At 41.0% G+C, this 26,941-nt stretch overlaps 1 protein-coding gene across 1 annotated transcript in view; it reads right to left on the reverse strand.

The window, feature by feature from the left end:
• PLA2G4A (phospholipase A2, group IVA (cytosolic, calcium-dependent)) overlaps positions 1-26,941 on the reverse strand; it is a 63,803-nt gene that overhangs the window by 5,855 nt on the left and 31,007 nt on the right. Inside the window, exons 7-14 of the mRNA XM_008937367.1 lie at positions 26,817-26,941; positions 19,304-19,440; positions 14,459-14,681; positions 13,462-13,576; positions 9,605-9,742; positions 9,190-9,282; positions 8,031-8,102; positions 5,384-5,626 (exon numbers count right to left, since the gene is read on the reverse strand). Coding sequence (XP_008935615.1) covers positions 5,384-5,626; positions 8,031-8,102; positions 9,190-9,282; positions 9,605-9,742; positions 13,462-13,576; positions 14,459-14,681; positions 19,304-19,440; positions 26,817-26,941 — 1,146 coding nt within the window. The remainder of the gene's footprint in view (positions 1-5,383; positions 5,627-8,030; positions 8,103-9,189; positions 9,283-9,604; positions 9,743-13,461; positions 13,577-14,458; positions 14,682-19,303; positions 19,441-26,816) is intronic.

Below are 26,941 nucleotides of genomic sequence, written 5' to 3' on the forward strand. Positions count from 1 at the left end.
CCTGCTGACTGCAGTGGTGTAGGACTAGATGACCCTGAAAGGTCCTTTCCAACCCAAACCTATCTATGATTCTATATAAGTGTTTATGGTACATTATGAGACAGACTCTTAACATATGTTCCCCCAGCGACCTACAACCCCTCCCAATTCTCCCCCAGTTTTCCTCTCAATCTCCTATTATTCCCAACTCCTATTCCCCAAGTCTTGTTGTGGCTCTGCTCCTGCATGACGCTTGTCCATGTCTGCTTCTGTCCATCAAAATTATGACCACTAAGTCTTGTTTTTCAGCCTACACTAAACCTCATTACCTCATACTCACTACTGACTAGGAATAAAAAGAAACAGTAACACCCACAACTGTATCTGAAACTTAAGCCCTGGGCAGGATTACTTGTAGCCACTGGCTGCTGTTGCTGTTACTGTTACAGTATAGTATAAAATTGTTGCTGCCTGTTAATGGCCAAAACGAGGGCTGAAGACCATGTTCCCCCTCTAACCCAAATACTCACTCAGTGCAGCTCAGGAAAAAATAAACCATCTTTCATAAATGTTTTTGCACTTAATCCAAGTCTCTGTATATCACTAAATGATCCCCGCAGTACTTAAAACTTTTCTCCTGACAGTCTTTTCTTGCTCTAGATCTTAAAAATATTTCAATTTTTTTGCCTTTTGACTAAAAACTAATGCTCGTATCTGTAGAGGGCAGTGTGATCTCAGGAATGCTGAACAGAATAATATAATTATTTCTTGTATAGTTTAATTTCCTAGCACCTACTTGTTGGCAATGGAAGTAATCTGAGAAAAACATATTTTAATGTGAAGAAAATCCATGAAAAATTATTCAAACTCTAGTTATGATTTCAGGATCCATGTGAAAAAGTTATTGTTATGAGCAGCAAAAAAATGTCAGAACAAATATTTTGACTTTTAATTTCTGTTGTTATCTATTAGAGGGCATTCTTCTAGGAAATAAGGCACCAGTTTCCTAATATTTGCCTTGATTTCTAAGGCAGAAAACACTTTCAAACCATCACCTATAGCTAACGGGCTAAGTTTGTTTATAGACCTATTTTTGAACAAGATATGTGTCATAACCATGAATTAGCATATATCAATGAAAATATATTAGTGTTTATCAAATTCAGCATAATTAAAAAACACTGGGAAAAAATACATTTACTAAAATGTTCTGTATCGTTTTAGTACAAGTAGACCAGGTTTGTTTTCCCCATGCTCTTTTAAAGACAATGGGAAACATAATTTAATCCTTGTTCCCAGTAGAATTTCTGAAAATTGCAGAAACATTTTTGTTCAAGTTTTGTATCATCTTATTTTACAAAATTTGCATTTGAAAGTCAACAGTGATCCTTTAAACGAGAATAGTGGCACCTATAATGATGTTTGTGATGGGAGTTTTACCACACAGGCAAACTTTCTGTCAAAAAGGCACTGAAGAACAAGATGTTTCCTATTGTTTATGGCCTTTGTGACTATAACCAAGTCTTTCACAATAATTTTATGATATTTGAAACAATAAAACATCATAATGTCATCAAGAAATATATAATCACCATATAGATTGCTTTTATTAGTGGTGATCTTCTGTGACGACAGGAGAAATTAAACTGATTTTTCTTTTCATTATAATTCTTTTTGAAGTACATTTCTAAGCTTTGAACTGAGAAGAAAAACTCCAAAATGCTACTTGTGTCCACGTTATGGGCTCAGGATTCAAAAATGAAGATGATCCAGTGTTATTTAATCGACCTGACTTTAAAGGCAGGCTCAGTGTGTGATTGGATTTGATTTGATTCACACAGGACCTGGAGCCAGAGGCCAGGAGCAGCACACAACATCCCAGTGAGACAGGCTGAACTGTGGGTCAGGACACCACAGGTGAGCCTGCAGCTGCTCCTGGGGGAGCTGTAATGCACAAGAAGTACCCCTGATGCTGCAAGAAGTGTCACCTGCTCCATAACCTGCACTGTAGTCACTCTGAAGGGCTGGAAGAGAAAGCTTTGTTCTCTTTATACTTTACACCAAGTGAATCCAGGATGATCATCCTATAAACTCTAGAAGCCCTGGGAAGTCAATCCATCATTATTCATCAAACAGCATGAACTGAATGGAGTATTTATGCTCTGGGAGACTGGGACACTAATGTTCAGCCCATGTGGACTGCTTTTGTGGAAGATGCATCCATATTATGAGAAGCTTTTAGTCCATCAAACAGCAAACTGGGAGAAGCACATGACATTTACAAGCACAGCTCTGTGTGAAGCCAGCACAGCAACACCTGCCTGATCTGCAGCTACTGGATACACACATGGATATCATGAACTGTTTGGAAATAAGAAAGGGAACATGTTCTAAAGACCAAGCTTTGTCCCAGATGGTAGCTTCAGTGTGAGTCTGAGGGATGGAAAGGCCACTTGCTACTGACGTGCATCTACTATAACAGTTTCCATAAATACTGAAATAAGGAAGCAGAGCTTGGTGAGTAGTTTTTTCCCTATTGTTATTCCCTTGGCATTTTCTCAACTCATTTTGGTGTGTTGTAATATCAAAGCACAGAAGCAGAACAACTGAGTTCACAATGAAATCATTCGAGGGGCATAAAGTTTTAAAGGATGTTTGAGATCCATTAAGAAAATGCTCAGCATAAACAAAGTCTGGAGCAAAGTGAAGCTAAGTGTTTTACTTTCAGATCCAGTAGCCAGGATCTCTGCTGTGTGCACTGCAGACCCTAAATGCATTTCTCAGTAAGGACTTTAACATCAGCTCGGCTCTACCACAGTTCATCCTCTTCAGTGGGTCTACAGAAAGGCTCAGACAGCTGGAGATGTAAAGTATTATTTATGCCCTTTTTTTGATTAATTTATTTCTCCTTTGGAGTGTCTGGCAATAAAGTTTAAGCCCTAAAGCAATCCAGAGTTCTCTCTGTACTCAAGCTGACAGGTAACATGCTACTGCTAGGAAAAAAATATGCAAAGCTTAAAGGTTTCCAGTGTATTTAAATTTACACCAAAGTTTTCCTTCTATCTATTCCTCTGGGCTCCTAGGCTTTTACCTATACTAGCAAAATTCACAGGATTAAAATGTGCATACACCTATCACAGTACTGAATGATTAAATCTTATATTACCTGCTGAAATTTCAAGGCTTTTTTAAACTGTTCTTGACCATAATATTGCAGCTACTCATAGCTGTTAGATTTGAGTTGTCAGCTCAGGTTTATGAGTGTGGGCTTCAGCCAGCACTAAAAAAACACAAAGTTACATGAAATTTTTGCCAGGTATTTTACCCAAATAAATTTCAGGCACTCAAAAGTCATTGTCTGAGAGGTGCAGGCTTGTTCTGTCAAACCAGCATTTTACCTCAATTGAAATTAAAACCCAGGAAATTGATAGTTCATTCTGAAGATTATCCTCATGTCTTAATTATGCAAAATTCTCAACTGTCATTTTTTCCATAAATTTACTACCCGCTTTCCTGCCTCCTTTACAACTACTATAAATATTAAGATTAACCAGTTGTAAACACCTCTGACATGATAAAAATATTTAGAAAGTGGAGTACAGATGGAAATTACTATACAACCACTGAAAGGGATTAATTACATTAACAAATACACATGAGAGTGTCTGCTACTTAAGCTTTTAAACGACATCTGGTATTTACTGTTGCATAATGACCAGCTAAGACAACCCCTGTCCTCTGCATAGAAGATATGGGCTGAAGTGACTACAGTCATTATGAGGGATGGTTGGTAGTGCTGCACTGCCACACAGGAACGTGGAAGGAACATCATTTTCAGAGATCTGCAGCTCCTCGGCTTGATGGATGTCAGTAATAATCCAAAATAAATTCTAATGCAGAAGCATTAGTTTGTAGCACAGAAACTGCATGTGAAGGCTCCACCAAGTACATATCTCCACTGTGACATAACTTTCCTACAGGGCATCTCACATCCTTAACTCAGTGCTCTGTTGCCTACTGAGGAAGAAAAAATAAGCACCAGTGCCAGGATATTAAGAAATTAATGGGCTTTCATTAAGATGATTGTAATAAACACTCTCTATAGCAAATCTTCAAAATACTAATTGAATGGGATTCCTAATTCTTTGCAGCTACTGGCCCAGGTACCCCATACTTCAGCTGGATGGGGGAAGACAATGAACTTCTGTAAAATATTTTTCTGAAATTCATTCCTACAGCATGAACTGTGGATGCATTTACACACCAGTCACATGTGAAGTGTGAATGCACCTGACAGATCAGTCCCAGAGTGCGTTGCCTTCACAGGTTTTCCAGAGGAAGACAAAGCCAGCAGAAGACCCACAAAACTTTTGCAACAGGGAAGCACTGTAGGAGAACAAGGAAATGTTTTCTTTCCACCAGAAGGCTTAGTACCAGTAAGAGAAAAGGAACAACAGAGGATACCCTTTGGAGAAGTTCAAGAGAGTGAGAAAGTGGCCTTAAGGAAGGGCACCATGCAAAAAAGCAGCTTGGTCATCTTTGCCAGTAATTCCTTAAAAAAAAAAAAAAAAAAAAAAGAGCCACTACCCTTCCCAAAGGTACTGGCTGTTCTGCACCCTCTGCCAGAGGACAGGGGAGGTGGCAGCAGATGGGATCATAGAATCATAAAAACGTGTTGGCTGCAAAAGACTTTTAAGATCACCAAGCCAAACCACTAACCCAGCACTACCGAGTCCACCACTAAACCATGTCCCTCAGCACCACAACTCCACAGCTATTCAATCACTCCAGGAATGGAGACTCCACCAGTGTCCTGGGAAGCCTGGGCCAGGCCTTGACAACCCTTTCAGGGAAGACTTTTTCCTCATGTCCAAGCTAAACCTCCCCTGGTGCAACTTGAGGCTATCTCCTGTTGTCCTGTTGCTTTTTCCTTAGGAGAAGAGACCACGCCCCACCTCACTCCAACCTCCTTTCAGGAAGTTGTCAAGAGTGAGAAGGTCTCCCCTGAGCCTCCTCTGCTCCGGGCTAAACTACTCCAGGTCCCTCAGCTACCCCTCGTAAGACTTGTGCTCTAGGCCCTTCACCAGCCTTGTTGCCCTTCTCTGGACACACCCCAGGCCATCAGTGTCCTTCTTGGAGTGAGGGGCCCAAAACTGAACCCCGTATTCAAGGTTCAGCCTCACCAGTGCCAAGTGCAGTGGGACAATCACAGCGTGGTGCCCTCTGAGACACACGGTCACCTCACAGCCTCTGCTGCTGATCAATACTCTCAACTGCCACTACGTTCTTCAGCCTTCAGGTACATGCTGTTGTAAGCCTCATAGCTGGATGTCACCACAGTGAGAACTTGCTGTTTCTGGATTTACTACTGAATATGTAGCAACACAGGCTTCTGCACACTAACCTGCAACTGCTGCATCTAGTTCATCTTCCTCCACGGACTCCTGTGTAAGGAGGTCTGCCAGAGGAGAGAGTGGGTAACAGCTGTTGAGGTTCAGTCCCAGCATGAAGTTGTGCACTTTCCCAGCACGCCCTTCCCTGGTATTGAAAAGGGCACTGTCACCCACCAAAGCCATCAGCATTCGCTGCACCCAGCTTTCTTGGCTGCTGTTCTGATACTCCTGCTGTGCCTCAGCATTTTCAGTGCCTGAAGAGGAAAACAAAAATAAACAATGGTGAGACAGTCAATGTACAAAATAAGAAACCATAATTTATGCGTCTGTTAAGATAAAGGACCTGGATGAAGGACGTTTGCTGCAAGAATTTCAGAGGAATGGAGAGAAACCATCCTCTTAACTTTGCAGGCTAATGAAAATTTTCCTCTGCAGTATAGCACTGTGGATATGTCCACCAGGAAAATAGATTGGGAATGTGTTAGATGACCTGAACCAGACTTAATTAAATTGTCTGGATGGAAAGGGCAATAAGCATATGGCTTTATCTGTGCTAGCACCCAGAATGTAAACTCTCCCGGGCACAGGGGACAGACTTCAGTCACCAAGATCTGTATTCTGTCACAAAATCCTATGATGGTTTGGGTTGGAAGGGACCTTTCAAGATCAGCTAGTCCAACCTCCCCTGCAGTGAGCAGAGACTTCTGCAACTACAGCAGGTTCCTCAGAGCCCCAGCCAACCTGACCTGGAATGGTTCCAGGGATGGGGCATCTACCACCTCTCTGGGCAACCTGGGCCAGTGTCTCACCACCCTCAGTGTTAAAAATGTCTTCTTTATATCTAGGGGAATCTCCCATCTTTTAGCTTAAAACCATCAGCCCTTGTCCTGTCACAACAGGCCCTGATAAAAAAAATAAATCTGTCCTCATCTTTCTTATAAGTCGCCTTGAAGTACTGAAAGGCAACAAATAAGGGTCTCCCCAGAGCCTTCTCTTCTCCAGGCTGAACAACCCCAGCTCTCTCAGCCTGGCCTCACAGCAGAGGGGTTCCAGCCCTCGGATCAGCCTGATCTATGTGGACCTAAATTCATCTGGATGTGTACTGACACCCTCCTCCATCCTTTGCTGATTGCTAGAGACCCAGCTTTTATTAAGAAGGCCAAGCTAGTCTGCATAAAAGAGAATGTTATAGCATGGAACTCTAAAATATCTGAAAACATCCTTACAGCAAACTGTAGACTACAATTAATATCTGGTTTTAATTAACTAAAGAGTACAATGAAATGTCCAGACTTAGATGTCTATAGCTAGATGTCACAATGAAAATGACTTGCACTGGTGCCATCTTGCATTCATAAACTGTCAAAACTTGACTTTTTGGAGTGTTTTGTATAAGAAGACAATCCAGACTGAAGCTTGATACTTTAAATCCAGCACTGAAATGTGCCTTTTAAATACAGGCTTCAAAAGAGCTGATTTTTATATAAGTAGATATAAAACAACCATCGAGCATCACGAAGTTTAGAGGTTCCACTTCTGTACAATAACACTCTATAGAAGGGAGAGGGATTACTAAGTGTTTAGAAATCACCGATCTGTAGGTTTTTCCCTATGGCTACAGCCCATGAGAGAAATGTCGTGTTTTGTGCTGGCTATAGTGCTTAAACAGGAAATCTGCACACCAACAGAGAATGTGCTGTCACCCTCTCCCTATTATTTTACACATCAGGGGAACTGAAGGAGTAATTTTTTAACTGACATAATGACATAATTCACTGTCTCACTCCACAAGATTTTCTTTTCTTCCTGTAGAACCTAAAATTACGAAGAGCTGCATTCCAATCTTTGCGTTCATTGTTAAAACATAATCAATTTCTTCAGGTGAAAAACACTGTTGTTCCCAAAGGTATCATCAAATTATTAGGACACGACTGAGACCCCGACTAAAATCACAGAAATCCCCAGGTTGCTCAGGTACTGAAAGATAATTTTCAGTAGGCTCTTTTCTTCCCACTGCCAGATGTTCTCCTTGTGGATGTGACTCTTCTGGGAACCTGGATCTGGGCATTGTTTAACACATTGTGCGCACTAGGGGTTTCCTGTATCAAATGTCATCTGTAAAGGAGCTAGAAGACATCTGTGAATGCTGAAAACACAAACTAAACCATTCTCAGGTATATATTTGATCAAGGAACCCTCGAAAACAAGAGAGTGTTAGTTTGCTGGGCTGGTAACAATTTGGACACTCCCCTGAGCTTAGTAGCTTGTTTGCAACAAACTTCTGGAGTTCACTGGCTCAGCTAGCCCAATTTTTATGTATGTGAAACTGCAGACCTCTGTGAAGTCCTGTTGGGCTGACACCAAGACTGAAGGTGTGTGAGAGAATCATCTGATCATCAGCTTGAGCAGGAGGTTCAAAGGCCTCTTGTTCAAGATTTCTCTACTCTGCTGAGCCACTGGCTCCTTTAAGATCCCTGGGCTAAGCAGCCAAGTTTTACCATTGCTATAAATGAAAGCAGAGCTCTAGTTCTAACAGACCATTGGTAAGACTAAGGAAAATCAGCTATGGCTAATTACCCACATCCACAAAATTGATCATGCTACCTGAAAGCTGATGAAAAAAGTAAACTATGAAATAAAATGTGAGAATTTCCTTACCTTTTGGATGCTGTGACTCATCTTCACTGTCTGAACTGTCATTGCTTACAAGGTGCTTTAGCCTAATATTTTCTGTTGAAAGAAATATAAAATTACTTTAAACTGATACAGTTTAATTGTCAGAACAGCTAAGAATTTCAAAACAATTTAAGCCATAAAACTATCATAGTCTTCATAATAGAAAATGCAGCTGAAGAGATTTGATCTGCTGTGGACATCTCTATGTTCAGCATATGGTCAGAATATATTTCCTTCAGCCTCAAATTTTTGCAAAGGTCCTGCACTAAGCAATTAACCAAAAGGACTAGAAAACAACATGTAATCCTAAAGCAGTACATACCACTCACCTATGCACCACATATCTAACACATTTAATTCACCTTGATTAAAATTTAGATGTATACCTTCTGTCCCCTGAATAGCTCCTAGTGAACCAGGAAGACAACATTAATTTATGTTAAATACCTGCTGGTTTTTTTTTAAAGACGAAAGCTCAACCTCAAACATAGATATATAAGAATACTCTTAAAAATAGTCACGTAGAACAAAAGATGGTTATGAAAAGTTCTGCTGGAGTACATGTGAAGGCCAATGAAGGTACACAGGTAGAAAAAACAATGGATTTCATCTCATAAAAGTCATAGAAATAAAAAACAGAAATGAGTGAACTCCTCTGGCAAAAAATCTGCATTCTTATATGGTTAGCAGCTTTGTTTCCAAAACAACCACAGTCATTGCTCATTGCAGTCTCAAGGTATTATTTCCAGCTCAGAATGAATACTGAATAAGCAACACATTCTACTCCTCACGTAAGGTTTGCAGCAGAAGTGAATTCATGTGAGAATGAATTACAGGCTGACAACATTACTGTCACTAATTATGGAGGGAAACCTTTCTGGAAATACAGTTGATTTGCAATGTTTTATGAGCAGACTCATCTTGGAAGCTCATATCCTACAGAGACTGGAAAAGAAAATAAAATCACTAGCCCTCTTCCCCTGACCTCAGCAGCAGCTAACAATGACAGCAATTAAAGTTACTTGGACTCCACATTTTTAAAACTACTGCCAGCAGAGTGCCATCCTTCCACAGAGTGAGAGTGCACTGAATCTTCCTAGTGATTGTTTTGCACAGTAGAATAATTATTTACTAATATTACCTAATTCTTCTTCCATGGTGGGACCTTTATTTTGAGAATTGGAGACACCCAGCACTCTGTTAAATAATATAGAAAATGCACTGCCCCAGACACCTGAAAGAGAAAAAGTGAACAATGAATGGAGGCTACTAAAGGAAAAAACCCTCCACATATACTGCACTATTGAAGCAGTTGCTGCTCTCTAAACACACCTCTGATTTTCAAACATGCTAAGTCATAAGCTCAGATGCACATATCAGAAACAAAACTCTGGGGAATGCCAAACCATGTCTGCAAAGTCTTTCAAAAGGATGTCTTCAACAACTTGAGAACCCTACTTCTCAACTCACACTTTGTGTGATTGCCTTTACAAGCCCTTGTCCACGAACTACTGAAATCAGTTCTATTTCAAATTCTCTTTCCATCAGATACTCACCCATCAAGAAATGTAAGGGATTTTCATTATATTTCTTCACCACTGTCCCCATAAAAAACTTGCTCCCAAACAGATCAGGAGACATAAAGGTGCCATACTTTGCCATACCGATCTCATAAGGACTGAATTCCACCCAGTCTGCAAAACAAGAAACAAAACTCTGCTTAGTTATCAATCTCTGCCTGAATAGAAACAGAGCATGAAAATATATAAACATATGAAACTTCCGCCCAAGCAAAGAAACTTCAGTTAAATGGGAAGCTAAATAACCAACAGGAAGAGGTTGTTAGAACTCAACATTTTTATTTTAAATGAAGGACAGTCTAAAGTCTCAGCAGAGAAGGAATTCTCATTCTCATTCCCTCTTACCACAACAATCTTTGATGAAAAAAATATGAGGTTGTAAAAACAGAAGTATAATAGCAGCAATCACGAATGAGAAAAACAAAGTGACATCTGTTTTTCATCTTATGTTTCATTATGATTCCCTGTCATGTGAACTGCAACGTGGGTCTCAGTTCCAAGTTTCTTTTCTTTCTCTGTCATCCTACCAAAAATGTGGAAGGCAGTGACAAATACGGTAGAAAAATTACTAATATCATAAAAGTGGTGAAATATTCTAGGAGAGGCATTTGGATCCTACCGAAACCTAAAGTTTCTAGTAAAATCCAGTGTGAAGAGGCAAAGCTGAGAGGCTGCTGAGAAACCTAATACCAAATGCTGAACATATTTTTAAAAGTATAGGTCATTTTATTGAATAGAGAGCTCAAAAACATGGAATAAAATGTTCAGATGCATTTTTCTGAGCTTAGCAAAAAATTTCAGACGTGAGTTGCGCTATGTGATGTATACATTTTGGAAAATGGATTTTAGCTAATTTTGAAAAATTTTCTTTGATAGTAGTAGAGCTGCTTACATTAGAGAATTCATTTTGAAATGGGAGCAATAACAAACAAAAACCACCCTACGTCTTGAGCATTTCACCTTTTCATCTATTTCACCTTCCCTGTTTTTAGTAGAGTTTGATTTGACTGCTTCTGTAAACAAGTCAGAAACAATTCTGAAATAGAAAGGCAAAAGAAACAGCTTTGAAAAATCCCCACAAGTCACAGGATGCCATCCACTCCTCAAGATACTCAGTGTTTCTGTTGAAACCTTAAGCTTAAGGCTAACCACTCATCCTGAAAATGAAAGATTTAATCATGTGTGCTATGTGTTTCATTTCATGGGGCAATGCTTATCTACACTAATGTCAAATACAACATCCTATTTTCCAAATAAACCACCCACAAATCTTCACATTTATTGGAGCACAAGGAAATTCCTTTGAGGACCTAGCCCAGGAATTTAATGGTATTTTCCCTTTAGACACATAAACAGGAATTGGCAAGTGTATTTCCACAATCATGTTGACAGTGAAACTGAGAATTAATTTCATCTGTCAGAGTCCACTTTCACTTTGTATTTGAGTGGAAGAAGACGTTTCTCAAACTACAGATCCTGCTTAGGAAGGTAAGATTTCTGCCCTAATATCAGAAGGCCACAAGATTAGCTTCTGCCACTCCAGAAGCTTCTTGAGACAGTGGCCACTTAAATGAGTAGGATTTGAATGACCCAAGAGACAAGATGTCTATAACAAGAGAAATACTTTGTGTTAATATCCCATTAAACCAGACTAGTTTCTTGGCGGTGGCTTAATCCAAAATGTGCTAAAGTCAAACCACCCAGCTGTGTTCACAACATTTTGGGTGTGGCCCCGATGCAAGTCAGGGCCACATAACTCTACACTACATATCAGCTAAAGATGCAACAGATTCGTCCTGTTTTCAGGAAGGAGGACTAGGAGGTAATATTTTGCCAACGTTAAGCATTTGGCAGATTTGGGATTGAGCACATAAATGCATGGACTGCACTAAAGCACTGACAGCAGATTCACCTTGCAGCCCATTTTTTATGGCAGAATGTCTACTTTCCTCCTTAGGTAAATGAAACCTTTTTGTTTGAAAAGAAAATGCTTTTGATGAGATTCTATTTTCTAAGAAAATATTTTTGGGTCACTTATCTATCATTTAAAAAAAAATGTTCTTCAATAATTAAATTAATAATGGCCTTCTCTAAGGAATACCAGCAGCACCTGAAGGTGAGTCTAATTTCTCCAGCCTTACCAATTCGGTTTAGAAAAGATATTGCCACTGCCAAAGGAGCTTGGTTTTGCTTTCCTGAGGCTATCATCTGTATCATTATATAGGATGTGAGATCTTGATTGTTTCTCTGGTAAGCTTATTTTTCTCCTTTTAGAACTCAACAGCTATTCTGGATGTGAAATAGATAGTAAGTTTTGAACAGAACTATTTACACTTTCTTGTTTACTAGCCTATAGATGCAGGTGAGATCTCTCATGTTCTTTCATGTTGAAATGCATTCATCCTATCAAATCACATTCCTTCCAGGAGCAATGGTGCAAGACTTCCTGCAGCTGCTAACAGCTTTCATGGCCCCAGGCTCTGCATGTTTTCCTTCCCAGCTGGCACTGGCCATGCCCAGAACTGCAATAATCATTTTAACTGAACTTAATTACAATGATTTAGCTAAAGACAGCTATCTTTTTATTTATTTATCTATTTATATATTGTTTTGAACCCTTCACTCCAAGAAGGACATTGAGGGGCTGGAGCGTATCCAGAGAAGTACAACGAAGCTGGAGGAACTGGAGCACAAGTCTTGTGAAGAACAGCTGAGGGACCTGGGGTTGTTCAGCCTTGATAAAAGGAGGCTCAGGGGAGACCTTCTTGCTCTTGACAACTCCTTGAAAGGAGGTTGTACCGAGGTGGGGGTTGGTCTCTTCTCCCAAGGAAGATGTGATAGGACAAGAGGAAAGGGCCTCAAGTTGCACCAGGGGAGGTTTAGGTTGGATATTAGGAAAAATGTCTTCCCCAAAAGGTTTCTCAAGCCCTGGGCCAGGCTGCCCAGGGCAGTGGTGGAGTCCTCATCCCCGGAGGGATCAATAAGCTTTGCAGATGTGGTGCTGAGGGACATGGTTTAGTGGTGCCCTGGCAGTGCTGGGTTAAGGGTTGGACTCAATGATCTTAAAGGTCTTAAAACTGGTCCAGCACTTAATAGTTCACAGCAATTTCAGGAGGTTGTTATGGTGTTAAGACTTATTTTCAGGTTAAAAAAAACCAATTAATGGTTACAAAATGTTCTACAAGTAAGTCTCCAAACCTAAAAATGATAGAGAAATAAAAGGCCATTGACCTAAAATACAGTCTGTTTGCCTCTACATGGACAGGAAAAGATGCATCTTAGAAGCCAAAAGAAGGCTCAGTTTCATGAGAAATAGGTCCATTTGGTGCTTGTTCTCCTCAGCACTGTAACCCTGGTGGAAATACTGCACCAATCAAATAGGTATCCACCTACCTCAGTATGTCATCACTTATCCCTGAGTAACTTTCTTGTTATTGGAGTCTACCGTCAGACTCAGAGAAGCTGCTGAAATCACATGTGTCTGATTTCCCAGCTGCCTTTTTAAGCTCACCAGAACAATCCTCAGGATGTGCCTGTTTGGTGTATTCTGCAACATCACGATTTCCTGTTCTTTTTATACATTAAAATCTCCCTGTGCTCAGTTCATAACAATGCAAATTTTGTTAAGCCCTGAGGAATGTTTCATATCATGTCAAATTCCTTCCTAATCCTTGCCATAAGATGAATAATTTCAAGGCATACCATGCTGCAGGATAAAATTATGCAAGTATTAAAAGTATTTAATACAAGTATTGAAAAAATAGGCTTTTTTGTCAGCCATGCCCTTCCCTCTTCTTTTCGCAAGTGACTCAGTACACGGATTGAAATCATACCTGCAAACATAAGCTCTGAGACATCTGGCTTGACATGGAGACATGTAAAGAGTGGGAGAGCGCATTGTGCATTATCAATTTTCTCCTTCATGTTGCTCAAAGTCGTGTCCATTCTCTGCATGAAAAGGAAGAGATTATGTCCCAATGGATCATAAAAAGGCCTGCTGGTATCTGAGAGAAAACTCAATTCTCTGAAATTCTCACAGAGATTGGACAAACTCAGTTAACTCCAAGAGAAACAGAACAGAACTTGTAAAAGGAAGTAATCTGCTTGAATACTTTTTAACTGCACAATTCAGGAAGGAAGGAAAGCTGCATTGCCTGGTTTTCAGTACTCTGAAGTGTTTAAAACCTAATGGCAAAGTAAACTCATGAAAGATCTATTTGTTCAAAACACATTTGTGAATCTGTTAACACATTTCAATCTCACCATACAATCAAATCCAGATTCTGCTCGCCTGACTCACTTGAACTTGATGTCTGTGTGCCTGATACAGCCAGGATTTTTTCAATAAAATACAATAATATGAAGCCTTCATATTGGCTCATTTCTCAGAGAAACAAGTGAAAATAAAGATGTGGATCATGCACCTTGAAACTGATACTTTGTTAAGCAAATGCCGCTTTTCTTATAGCCAAATGTGTACAGAGGTTACACCACTTTGTAATTTTTTATTGGCACTGCTTGAGAGGTAACATTAATGGATGACAGACAATAATAAGAGCCTGCTAAAAGTAATCAGCAGTCGAGTTCATTTCTGCTGCACATGAATGCATGATGTTTTCCCAGCTCTTAAGAAATGAATACCACTTAGAAACATGTCCTAGAGCAAAGAAAGCATTTGAGGAGTTTCTCACACCATATCTGCTCAACTATAAATATTCCTGTTGGTAAACACGCTTTGTAACATGGTACTGAGGTCATTTGAAAAAAAAACATAGTAACAGCAGTTATTACACAATAGTTTCACAACTCTGATAAAAAAAATGAACTCACATTATGGATAAGTGTTTCACCTATTAGCATTCCAAAGATATCTGTGAAGGTGACAGGCTGGCCTGAGCTTTTCTTATTCCACAGTGCTTCAATGTAGCGTTTGACTTTCTGAGGAGTGAGCAGCAGAAGTGGGTTGTGACTCACAGAATTCATCAATTCTTGATTAATTTCCTTTGGTCCCTTTTCTGGAAAATCTGGGTGTGAATACAAAGTTGACATGTACCTGTAATGGAAAATATGGTCTGTAAGTATCAGAGGCTGGTCCAGTTTCACCTTCCTGAAAGGTACAATAAGCTCATAAATAATTTGATACAATTGCTGATTAAACCAGATTAATTTACTTACCATTTATAAACTGTCATTTCCTTTTTCTCAAGGCAGAGAAAGCTAAACAATTTGTTCTAAATGGAAGCATATAATTGAATCTTCAACATACATTTCAATAATGTGTATGATGTAAAAGACTAAAGTCTCTTCATTTATATCTTTAAGGGATAATGGACAGAATCATCCCAAGCTGAAGAAAGAGAGTCTCAGGTTGTCCCAGTGTCCCTAAATTTGGCAGATTGGAGGTCATGTAAGTATACACTTGCAGTTCTTTCACTCTAAGATGTCCCTCTCTATGTCATTCTCCAGTTCACTACCACCATTCAAATATTCCTAATATATATTAGTATATGGCATGCTTTCCAGAATCTACAAGTTTTCATATTCAGATGAAACACGATAACTACAACCTATGCAGAGATTCAATTCACTCTGAGGACTGAGAAGAGGCCTATCAGGCAAATCTTGATTTTGACACTGAGTAACTCTGGAAACTGGAGCTTTGTTTACTCAAAACAAAGTTTAGACACACAGACAACTGTGGTTTTCACTTGGCTGGCTTAAGTAACACTATGGGTGAAGTCTTAATATAGGCTGTCCTAATCTAGGAGATGCTCACTGCACTATTATTTATTCAATTATCTGGCTCAGGTGTCCACACCACACTGCAGAGCAGCGAGAGCCACACGGCGTAAGCGTGGCCCTGAGATCACTGCCTGGCAATGGAGCTGACAGCGTGATGAACCCCGTGACATGCATGATGTAAGAACTTGATTCATGAGTCCTTGCACAGTCTCTAAAGCCTGGCGTGCACGTCAGCTCGTGGGGGTGGAACAAACACAGTAGTGAGCTTCCATGTGAGCAGAGAAAGGAAACTGCAGGATGAAGAATTCAGTACAAGGTTGAAGCGAGATGAGAGAAACCATCAGGGAGGTAAGTGCACTGCTCCAAGGTTAGGCATGCATCTGAGTGAACAAGCAAAAACCTGCCTCTCCTGCCAGCAAAGGAATTCTCCACCCTTTAGAAAAAAAAGAAAAAGAAAAGAGCATTATTCCCAAGTAACAGACTCCATGGAAAGAAAGAAATGAAAGGGAGTGCCAAAGCATCAATTTATTTATTCATCGAGGAAGGAAAGTCTGAATAGGTCACACCAGCAAGGCAGCAAAAGCACATCTGTTCAAATACAACTGTTTCCAACATATGTTTCTGACTGAATCAGTTCAGATAGTCTTGCTATTTTAATACAGATTTTATAGCTTTACATCAGATGAACTACACATTCACACCTGGGTTTTCCCAAAAAAGGAAAAGCTGACTGACATCTTGTTAGAACACAGACTACACACCTTGGAACACAGTGAAAATTTTTCACACTACGTTGCACTATTCAACTGCTCTTCATCCAGGGAAATGGTACCTTCCACTCTTCACAAAAGTACATCCAGGTGTCTCAACACAGCGATAAATCTGCCCTCTCAAGCACTAGTGATAGAAAACCCAGGTTCTAGGGATGCCAACCTTTCATAGTCCAATCTGAATGAGAAACTTAGTCCAGCTCCTGGACAGGTTTTGGCATTTCAAAACACTCCAACTTCCAAGAGCTTTCTATCTCGTCTGGGAGTGGGGCAGCAAGATTCACACAAGTGAGAAATAATTGGGGAAAAAACCCACATGGAACAGATCATTACTGATTCCAACACTGAGTTAACAACTTTGGGGGTAGAGGATTTCCCTAGAACACGTGGAATCAAAATTCATGTGCTTCCCTAGAGTTAAACTAGGGGATAAAAGTCACCCCAGGCAGATTCCCTGCTCATTTATATTTAGCTCTTCCAATGAAAGCCTCTTTGAGACATTCATATAATTTTATAATTTAGATGGGAAGGAACCTTGAGGTCTCTATTCCAGCCTCCTGCTCAGTGCAGAGTCAACTTAAAAGTCAGATTAGGCTGCTCAGGGTTTTGTTCAGTCAAGTTCTGCTCTCACATGAAGTACTCACTGAGTCAGCCAGAGAGAGGATGACACCTTACCCAGCCTCGGCGAGTCAGGATGGGGCAATACACTCCAGTGCTTGAACACTCTCACTGCAGAATAATTTCCCTAATAGCTAATCAAGTTTCTCTTGCTGTAATTTATGGCCATTACTCCTTGTCCTTTCTCTGTGCATCTCCAAGAAGTCTGTTTTCTTTACAGCTCCTCAGTAGGTAGATGGAGGTAACAGTCAGATCTGCCCCCACCACCTTTGCCTGCTCTTCCTCAAGGCTAAACAAGCCCTGCTGCCTCACTTTCTCAAGTGCTCTAGTCCCTCAGCTGCCATGGTGGCACTCTGAGGGAATTTGTCCAGTCTGTCAACACCTTTCTTGTACTAGGTGGCCCTAACCTGGATTCAGATGCAGCACCAGTATTCAAACAGTTACAACAAAATAGTATTTGGTGACATTTGGGATACTTTCTTGAAATGTTCAAAGTTTTCTTAAGCTGTAACATCCTCTGCTGCAACCTGACTCATGGACATTAAAACCAAGTTTTAAAGTCAGACAACAATAAAACTCTGCAATTTTTCACTTAGTGAAAAAACTGTGTTAAGGAGCCCAAACAGTTAAGAAATTTACACTGAACTTGTCAGATGTCTTCAGCTGATAAAAATTACACAGCTTTTAAATATGTGACATCATTTCATTTCAGAAATGTCAAAACAAGTAGTTCCAACATTTATAAGAAGTGTAATTTGGGACAACTCTTTATAAAAGCCAAGAAGACAAAAGGCTGCAGGTTCACAGCACTGTGTAGGGAGAAGAGAAACTCATTCAGAAGAGCAGTTGAGGAAGGGATAATACTGGGGTTCAAAGCATTCTGCTGCTACAAGCCCCTGAGCTCCTAGCAGCCAGAGAGCACCTTCCACACTGGCATCACACTGGCTTTCTCCTTTTGCTGTCATCCCTATTAGTGGGCTGAAGCACTCACCAAGTCAGACAGAGGGACACTGTAACTACCTGATGAGGGTTTTCTAATGGAGACATCTTCCAAAAAACTTGATTCCCATCTGGCTAACAAACTACTTTAAAAAACCATGGGATTTCTAAATTAAACTGTGACAATAGGAGTGCTACAAGACAACCCACAGCCTTGCAGCATGGCAGTTGGTCAGCATTCTTCCCTACAAGCTGAAACACATCTGCTCAAATCTCCTTAGGCTAAGAAATGATCAGTGAACAGGTCCTAGATATCCCCAGTAAATCCATCAACAAAGGGACTACTGAGTCTAAACTGGAGCCTCATCTTCCAGTGATTTTGAGAATCTCTGAGCAGTCCCCCAAAATTATACAACCCACTTTGGGTTGCATGAGATGTCATCTACAAATATCAAGGAATTTTTTTTTTTTTCATTTCATCAGGAAAATAAAACAACATGAAAAATATTTTCGTTTATTCCAATGACTTGGAATCTTAATTTTTTGGTTGTCAAGATGAAAGAATCAGTTACACACTCCATGCATATTGGTTGTTGATACAGACAAAGCTCCTAGGAAGACTTGTATCAGCACTAGTGTGGCCAGCAGGACTAGGGCAGAGATCGTCCCCTTGGACTCAGCACTGATGAGGCTGCACCTTTAATATCGGCTTCAGTTTTGGGGCCCTCACTCCAAGAATCATAGAATCATAGAATCATAGGGGTTGGAAGGGACCTCGAAAGATCATCTAGTCCAACCCCCCTGCCAGAGCAGGGTCACCTAGAGTACATCACACAGGAAGGCGTCCAGGTGGGTTTTGAATGACTCCAGTGAACGAGAAGAAGGACATTGAGGTGCTGGAGCGTGTCCAGAGAAGGGCAACAAAGCTGGTGAAGGGTCTAAAGTATGTTGTGTAAGGAAAAGCTGAGGATCCTGGGGTTGTTCTGAATGGAGAACAGAAAGCTCAGGGGACACATTCTCACTCTCCACATCTCCCTAAAAGGAGGTTGTACCATGGTGGGGGGTTGGTCTTTTCTCCCATGGATCAAGCAACAGAACAAGAGGAAATGGCCTCAAGTTGCACCAGGGGAGGTTTAGGTTGGATATTAGGAAAAATGTCTTCCCCAAAAGTGCTGTCAAGCCCTGGACCAGGCAGCCCAGGGCAGTGGTGGAGTCCTCATCCCTGGAGGAATTGAAATGCTGTGGAGATGTGGTGCTGAGGGACATGGTTTAGTGGTGATCTGGCAGTGCTGGGTTAAGGATTGGACTCAATGATCTTAAATGTCTCTTCCAGTCAAGACAATTCTATGATTTTATGATTCTGTAAGATCACCTGGACACTGAGCTGTCCTTACCCTGTGAGGCATTTTGAAACAACTCCACCAGTAGACACGTTCCACTGACTCACTGAACTGCCAGACAGCTGCCTCTGTACATCTCTTACACACTGACAGTTGTACACATAGAATTTGCTGTGAATTATAGCCTCTGAATTTTCATGACACTTGAATGATTTCTTTCTCAACCCTCACAAAGTAAAACTGAAGAAAAACAAAAAAACCCTTACCACGTGGATCCTGAAAGACCAGCAATGTAAGTAGCACAGTCTAAAATTCCTGACTCATAAAGTGCTTTCATGACTCCAGCAAACCCCACCATGGCACGAAATCCACCTCCTGAACCCAGTACTGCTATGACTGGTACCTGCAGAGATGAGAAGAACAGTGTATCACCACATCAATCCTGATAAAGGCTTGAAAGCAGCAAATGAACATCATTCATCAATAACTTGCCCAACGTATCAGCCTTGTGCAACTAACAGGTCAACATCCAGAGTTCCTCACAGCAGAGAAGCCTGTGCTTGTCCAAACCTGTGCACAAAAGTTCTAAGAAGCCAAAAAGAAGCTATTCTTCTGCCTTTTGGTGGTGTGTGTGCAAGAGAACGGCAAAATCACAGAATCACAGACAGGCAGGGGTTGGAAGGGACCTCTGGAGATCATCTAGTCCAGGCCCCCTGCTAACACAGGGTCACCCAGAGCAGGTTGCCCAGGATCAATTTGGAATCTCTCCAGAGAAGGAGACCCCACAAGCTCTCTGGGCAGCCTGTTCCAGTGCTTCATCATCTTCAAAATACTTCAGTAAAGCACTTTGAGATAGGACTTTTAAACATTGTACATAGAATAGAACAGTAACCTAGTCCCACCCATGATGTTACCTGCTCCCTTACGTTCTCTGGGCCCAGGAGTGATGTACAGAATCTGTATGTCATTTACTCAGCCCATTCTGCTTCACAAAGAGCTGGATGGCTGGAGTACTTTTGGACTGCAGCACAGGAGGAGAGAAAGCATGGCCAATCACAAGGAAGGGAAGCCAGGAGCCAGCCAGCAGCCTGAGAGGTTCTGCCTAGGTGGGGAACTCACAGAGGGGCAAAGCAAACTTCCTCCCAGCTTCCTATTTATCTTCTACCTAGAGACCATTAGTGACCAGGAAGTCCAAAGAGATGGCAGGTACCAAAGCACCTGGGACATGAAGAGAACATGCAGGGATGTAAAGGGAAGCTAAATGTGCCTGGGTAGCCATGCAGGCAAGAGGAAGACATGACTGAGGCAACACAAGGGCAGGAGGAAACCAGAATGCCCAGGAGAGGGGGAGCTGCAGTCTTGCTATTTCTGGCCATGAGAGAAGTCTCCCCTTCCACCTGCCTCAGTTCAGAGCCCTGGTGACAATGAAGGAACAAATGCTCTCAGGAAGGATTTTGGACAAGATATCACCAGTCACTGGACAAGAAACAGTGCTACAAAGTGACAAGTGACAGTAGCTGATGGCTCACTGTTGTTTAAAGAGGTTTGCTGCTTGCCCAGACTCCAGACCCATGACAGCATGGAGAAATGGCTGAGTCTCACCTGGCCTTCCAGATGCTGCTCCTCACTGCTCATCTACATGAGCAACAGTGATACAAGCAGGGGAGATCCTGGGCAGATGGGAGGTGTTTTGCCCCCTCTTGGAGCAAGCATGAGGGGCACAGGCACCCACAGCTGTAGCCTGTGGACTTGAACTTTCTAGTCTGAAAGAGGAATGGCCCAAGCAGATGCTATCAGGCTCAGGTGGTGTCACTAGTGAGGCTCTTGGCTTCTTGACCATGAAGCCTTGCTTGCTGATGAAGATGGTCCACGGGAAAATAAAGAAACCATCTGACCAACAGAGTGAGCAACACCTTCAGGAACAGACTCGCTCATTTAATACAGAAGATTTTAGACTAACTTCAGTGATGGGGACCTAAGTGAGCAGAGGGTGCAGATGTTGCACATGCAGGAGGACACATGGGAGAAAGTAAGTAGTGAGACCTGCATGTTCCTGCTCAACAGGAAGAGTGTTCAGAGGCTTACCTCAAATGTCCCTATATTAATGCAGAAAGATATCAAACAAGAAAAACTGAAAGTTCAAGTGGCCTTGATGACAGTTTGCTAATGTAAATGTTGGAAGGGCTGACTAATGCTGTACTTCCCCTGCTGTTCACAAACCAAGAACCAGGGGCAAACGTGGCCACAGGGAGCTGCTTGAGCTACACTGCTCTCAAAGTGATGGAGTGCAGGGTCACGCCAAGGCAATATATATAGTGAAAGTCAAATACCAGCACTATGACCCTCCTTAGCTTCCTGTCTGCTGGAATAATGTATAGAATCTCAAGTCCAGTTCACACACACAGATTCGTGGTGCTGCTTTGGACCTTTAAATACAACCAATAAGGCTAAAAACTGGGTGAATGAATCACGTCTGGTCTCAGCATTAGGAAGTTGTCACCCCTGCAATGCTCCATTACTGAGAACTCTAATTGCCTGGTACCAGAAGAATAAGAATTTATTTTAAGAAGTCACCACTTGTAGCAAGACTTTTAAGTAAAAATACACTCAGGATTTTTTTTAAAATGGCTGTCCTTCTTATCCATAATCCAAAATAAAGACGATATTAAATTTAGTTATTAAATAAACTATTTAGTTACAAGACCACAGATATTTTTTAAGCAATCCAAACACCAGCCTTAATCCAAATTATATCTTTGTGACAGAGCCAAAAGCAGTAAAGGTTACTAATCAGAAGCAGAAGAGAGACAAATAATATTTTGGCTAGGAGTTTAAAAACACATTTTATAATAAAAACGTGATATTACTACGAGCATGAAAAGAGTCTCAAATTTACAGCTATCTTGCATAAACTGCAGGAGAGGTAAGGAGAATTTAAGTGTACACCTACTCAGCTACCACTGGATAGCAAAGTGAGCAAAAGCAGACCCAGTTCCAAGTGACACCATATTGAAAATGTATCTACAGGGCGTTTATTTTATACTTGTTCCCTTCTTAATTCCCAGCCCTGACTTCAAAGCTGTTCCCTTCCACTGCATTGTTTGCCCAAGTATCTAGAAAGAAGACAAAATAAAATAAAAATGTGCTTGCCACCACCATTTACTGTTTCAGACTAAGTAAAGGCCCCAACTGGTTTCCAGTTTCCAAAACCTGGAAGAATTTTCCACTGTTCACTGGTGACAAGGTAACAAGCTCCTGGTTGTTACTAAGCATAAAAAGAATTACACAGTTGTGCAGAAAGCCCCTATCTGATCAAACTGGTAATCAGTCAAAAATTTCACTGAAAGGCAATTTAAGGTGCCAATAGATGGAATTACTTATAAGCAAAGGACCCATGTGACTAGCGAGCTCAGTCCCTTTCTGCCAGCTCCACACTCCAAGCCACGAAACTCCCCAGTGGACTGAAAACACCCAGTCACGTGGAAATGACCACACTTGGTGACCAAGGAAGTTGAGACATTTCTCGAGGCTTCCACTCCACTAAAACTGCCCATTCTTGATGCAGTAAGGTTATTTGATTCTCTTCTCCAGAAGTGTTAAGCTTTAGTAAGAGAAACCACAGGTATTTACTGGGATCAGCATTTGTCACGCACCTCCAAAGATAGCTATCTATCCAAAAAATTACACAACAAAGGTGAAGATTTAGGACATGTCTGTTTTGTTAAGGCAACACCCCAATAACGGAGCAGTTGCTTTGAACAGAGGAGCCGTATTACTAATCACCAATTTAATCATGTACATTAGGCTCTGAAAGCTCTTTACAAACACTACCTAATTAATCTACACAGACAAATCCCAACAGGATGAGGATGGTGGTTTGCAGGTGCAAGCCTGGAAAAGGTATGTGAGAACTCTTCCAAAGCACCACTACTCAACAAATCTATTCATCAGTGAAGTGGCATGAGCACAAGGGAAAATCTGAGTTTTCTTCAGGATGCAGAGAAATCCGTGAGGAGGATCAACAAAGAATGTGGAGGAGTGTCACCAGCCTCCTGATGGCAAATGCTTCCTGAAGACTTAATCCACAGGCATTTGGGGAATCATAGATTCCTGTACTGGGGGAGGGTGGGGATACTGAGAGGTAGGTGGATGTAAAGGATCTCTTCATTTCCAATTGATACCAATGCAAAGTATGAGAAGCTGCCATCACTTCTTTATTTCCAGAACTGAAATTCAACTACAGAGATCTAGAGCTGAGGGCAGCAGCTTAAGAAAGCTTCTCCACAGTAAATAAAGCTTTTAAATGACCAAAAAAAAGTAACTGAAGAGAAGGATCTACTGCACATTTACATGCATTTATGTCAGCTAACTGAATACAAGTGGACTCATAAGCATAAGCCAGGTGACAAAGGTTAAGAGTCCTTTCCTGCTTCACAGAGGAAGTCAGAGCACATTTCCATAGGTTTGTTAAAGCAGCTTTTTAGCTGCAATTCAGTTTCCAGCAAGTTTAGGGGCAAGAAGTAGTAAAACCTGAGATTATATACACCAGTCTTACAAAATGCCCTCCAGGATAAATAGGGCAGAAGTAGAAGGAAAATAGCTGCAGACCTAGTACAAAGGGAAAAGAACCAAGAAGTCACGTCAATTGAGAAAGAATGAAGACAGGCTACACCAAGGTGTGCACACTTCTCCATGGACACAGGCTGAACCCCAAGTCCTTTGAGACACTCTGAACCCCAAGTCCTTTGTACATCAGCTAAACTGGGAGCAGAGGCACTAAACCCATTCAAGTTGATTAATAACCTTAGAACAAAACGGTAAGTGAGTCACAGGAAAACAACGCAGTGAGTCCATGGCAGAAATGTGAATTGAATTCAAAAGTCTTGGAGACAAAGCCCCCTGCTCTAATCCCTGGCCACACCAGACAGCCAATTCTCTATTTTTGTGTCCACAGGGCCATGCCAGCACGGCTTTCCTTTTCCTACAGTTGGCCTGCACAGCACAACACTGAGCTGATTTAGAACAAGCCAGCTTAGGTATCAATCAACCCAACTCCACCAACCAAGATTTAACAACACTGGTGAAGCGTTTTGTCAATCCACCTGTCCTGTTTCTAGGATCTATGGGGCATTGCACCACTTGTGTGCTCATCACCATCCAGCCCTGCTTCAATCAACAGGCACCTCATCTCACCAAGTGCTGGCTGTGTAATCACCAAACTGAGAAGAAAAATTAGAAAGATTTGGGAAACAAGATAAGTTTTAAGAAAAGCGAGCTCTGAAAAAGGCATCTCAATCATATTTTCCAGTAATCTGGTGGGTGGGGGAGAAGCTAAAACATATTAAATTTTGGTTTGGGAATGAGTGCTGCAGATCTTTTTATCCAAATGTCTGGAAACACATATCACAAAATCTGGACAAGAATACCTGTGGTGGAAAAAACAATCACCACTGGTTACACAGAGGATTACTAAATATTTGTTCTGCAAATCTAGTCTTAAAAGAACTATATGCTTTCTTTACTTGATTATGATGTTTTCAGAAAATTGTTTAAAGCAACAAAAATTATAAAAATAAACAGAGTAGTAACACAGGTATGAGAAATCTCATCCTCTGTGTTTTCAGACTGTGCCTCAAGATGAAGTAAGAAAATCTGGAAGTATTCACTTCCCCAGCCAAGGATGTATAATTATTTCACAGGTCTTCAAGTCTCACAGCATCCCTGCAAGGCACATGGGTTGCTAGTCACAGATAAAGAAACTTAGGTGAACTTTGAGTAAGTAAATGACTTGTTTAAGATTAAACAATGACTCATTATGTCTCCCGACTTCTGAGGCTATGTTAAGACTACAAACACCCTATAAATCCTCCTGCTATCTTCCATCTGTAGCAATAAAAGTAAAAATGACAGCCTAAAAAGACAAAACTACATTTTAATTTGAACAAAAAGGTTTTTTCATCACTTGAAGCAGCTAAAAATTCTGACAAGTCAGCTTAGAAATACACATTTGGCATAGGACAAAAAGGAGGCTCACATTAGCTCAGTGCTTCCTAGGGTTGATAAGCCTACAATTAAGAGATTATTGCCTGGTCTTGGAAGATGCAACTTAACTGATAAAGCATCAGTATTTGAGACAGTGAGGGATACCAACGGAAGATGATGACAAAGAGAACATGAAACCTTACCTAGCAGTTTCAGGAATTCATGCACACATACCACCTGCATAGACCTGATACTTGAGGCACTAAGTATCCCTCCAGTTCTAACTGGATGTTGGCAGAATATCTGCATCCTTTCTGAGAAAGATACTATTCTGCTGTAGAAGATCAGACCAGGATCATACTCACAAATACCTATTATGGTAAGATTTGCATGTTTTAAGATTAAAATAACCAAAAATTAAAAAAAAAACTTGAAGAGGTCCTCACAATATGAACAATTTATATCAGTAAAAATAAAATATGTACAATACTTGTCAAATTCTTTCATCTTCCTCAGAAAGGTCACACAAGCACATTTTATTATGCAAGACAGTTCAAGAGTACATGGCAATAACACCTGCTCAAAATGGCTTCAAAATGTAAGAGGGAATCTTCAGTGTTGGTTTCAGTTTCTGCAAAAGACCATTACACTCTGCTTACACTAAAAATGCAAAAAAGAAATCAGTATCAATGAATTAATCATCCCAGACAAATTCACTGACTCTGTTCAGCGCCTGACACCCCTCACACAGTCTTCCTGTCACAATGCTGGGGTCAGAACAGGAGAGGGAAAAAGTAAGAAGAAAGAGGAGGATGGAAAAACTACTACAAAACAAATGGATCCCTAAGTAACTCGAAATAGTACTGTGTTTTATGAAATCATTTCAAAGATCAGTCAGGCTCGGCACCGTTCCTCACTTGGAGGTGACCCAAAGCACCATCAGTTCATCCAGATCTGTTGGCTCAGCTTCCTGTTGGCTTGATTCAAAGCACCAGCAAATCAATGAAAGCTGCAGTTTCTCACATTCTCCAAGAAACAAACTTTATAATCCTAATCCTGTAAAATGGGCTAAAGGAAGACAAGAAAGGAAAGAAAGTAATTTCTAACACGACTCCACCCTTGAACCAGCTCATTTCCTGCCTAATCTTCTAGACACGCAGGCCATGCAGCCAAGGCCACGTTAAGAGCACAGGTTGGGTACCAGGCATGCAGGGGCAGGTCCTGCAGCTGGGCTCGTGCCCAGAGCCACCACACGCCTCTTGTGCAGCAGATACTTCACACACCCTGTGGGCATTTGTCAGATGACGATCTCAGCTCGGGACCAACACCTTAAGCGTGGAATTTAGAATCGGAGCAAAATGAAAAGCATGGATTGACCTCCTTTGCCCAATTTTAACCACGGGTTTTAACCCTGCTAAGAATTCAAACAAAAAAGAACCAGATAAAAGTAACAGCAGTTTGTTTAAGGTGTCAGTGCAAATGAAAAGCTGACTCCTGTCCCTCGACGGCATTTACACAGTACTGCCCCTTTGTACTTAATGGGCACATCTTATTTAGGTACAGCTTCATTTTGGCACAGGATTTTGTCTCCTAAAACTATAATCTATAAATTTAGAGCAGAAAAAAAAAAAATATTCTCCAGCCGAAATACTGTATGCGATTAGAGGAAAAAGAATTTATTCTTCTACCATGTCTTCCCACTGAACCCTTCTACCTCATAGGTCTCACTCATTCCTTTGAGACAAATACAAGGCTCCAAGGGTGATACTCATCTTGACGTGAGCTCTCCTAACTTACATCACGGGAAGTGGTCAAGTTCTTGCTGTTCTCCTCTCCCAGAAATGATTTCATACTGTGCATGATGTTCTCTTTCCGCTGCTGCCGAAATTTCTTCTCCTCATCACAGAGAGCCATGCTGAACC

The sequence above is a fragment of the Merops nubicus genome, unplaced genomic scaffold (assembly GCF_000691845.1).
Source record: "Merops nubicus isolate BGI_N331 unplaced genomic scaffold, ASM69184v1 scaffold2863, whole genome shotgun sequence".
Lineage (NCBI taxonomy): Eukaryota > Metazoa > Chordata > Aves > Coraciiformes > Meropidae > Merops > Merops nubicus.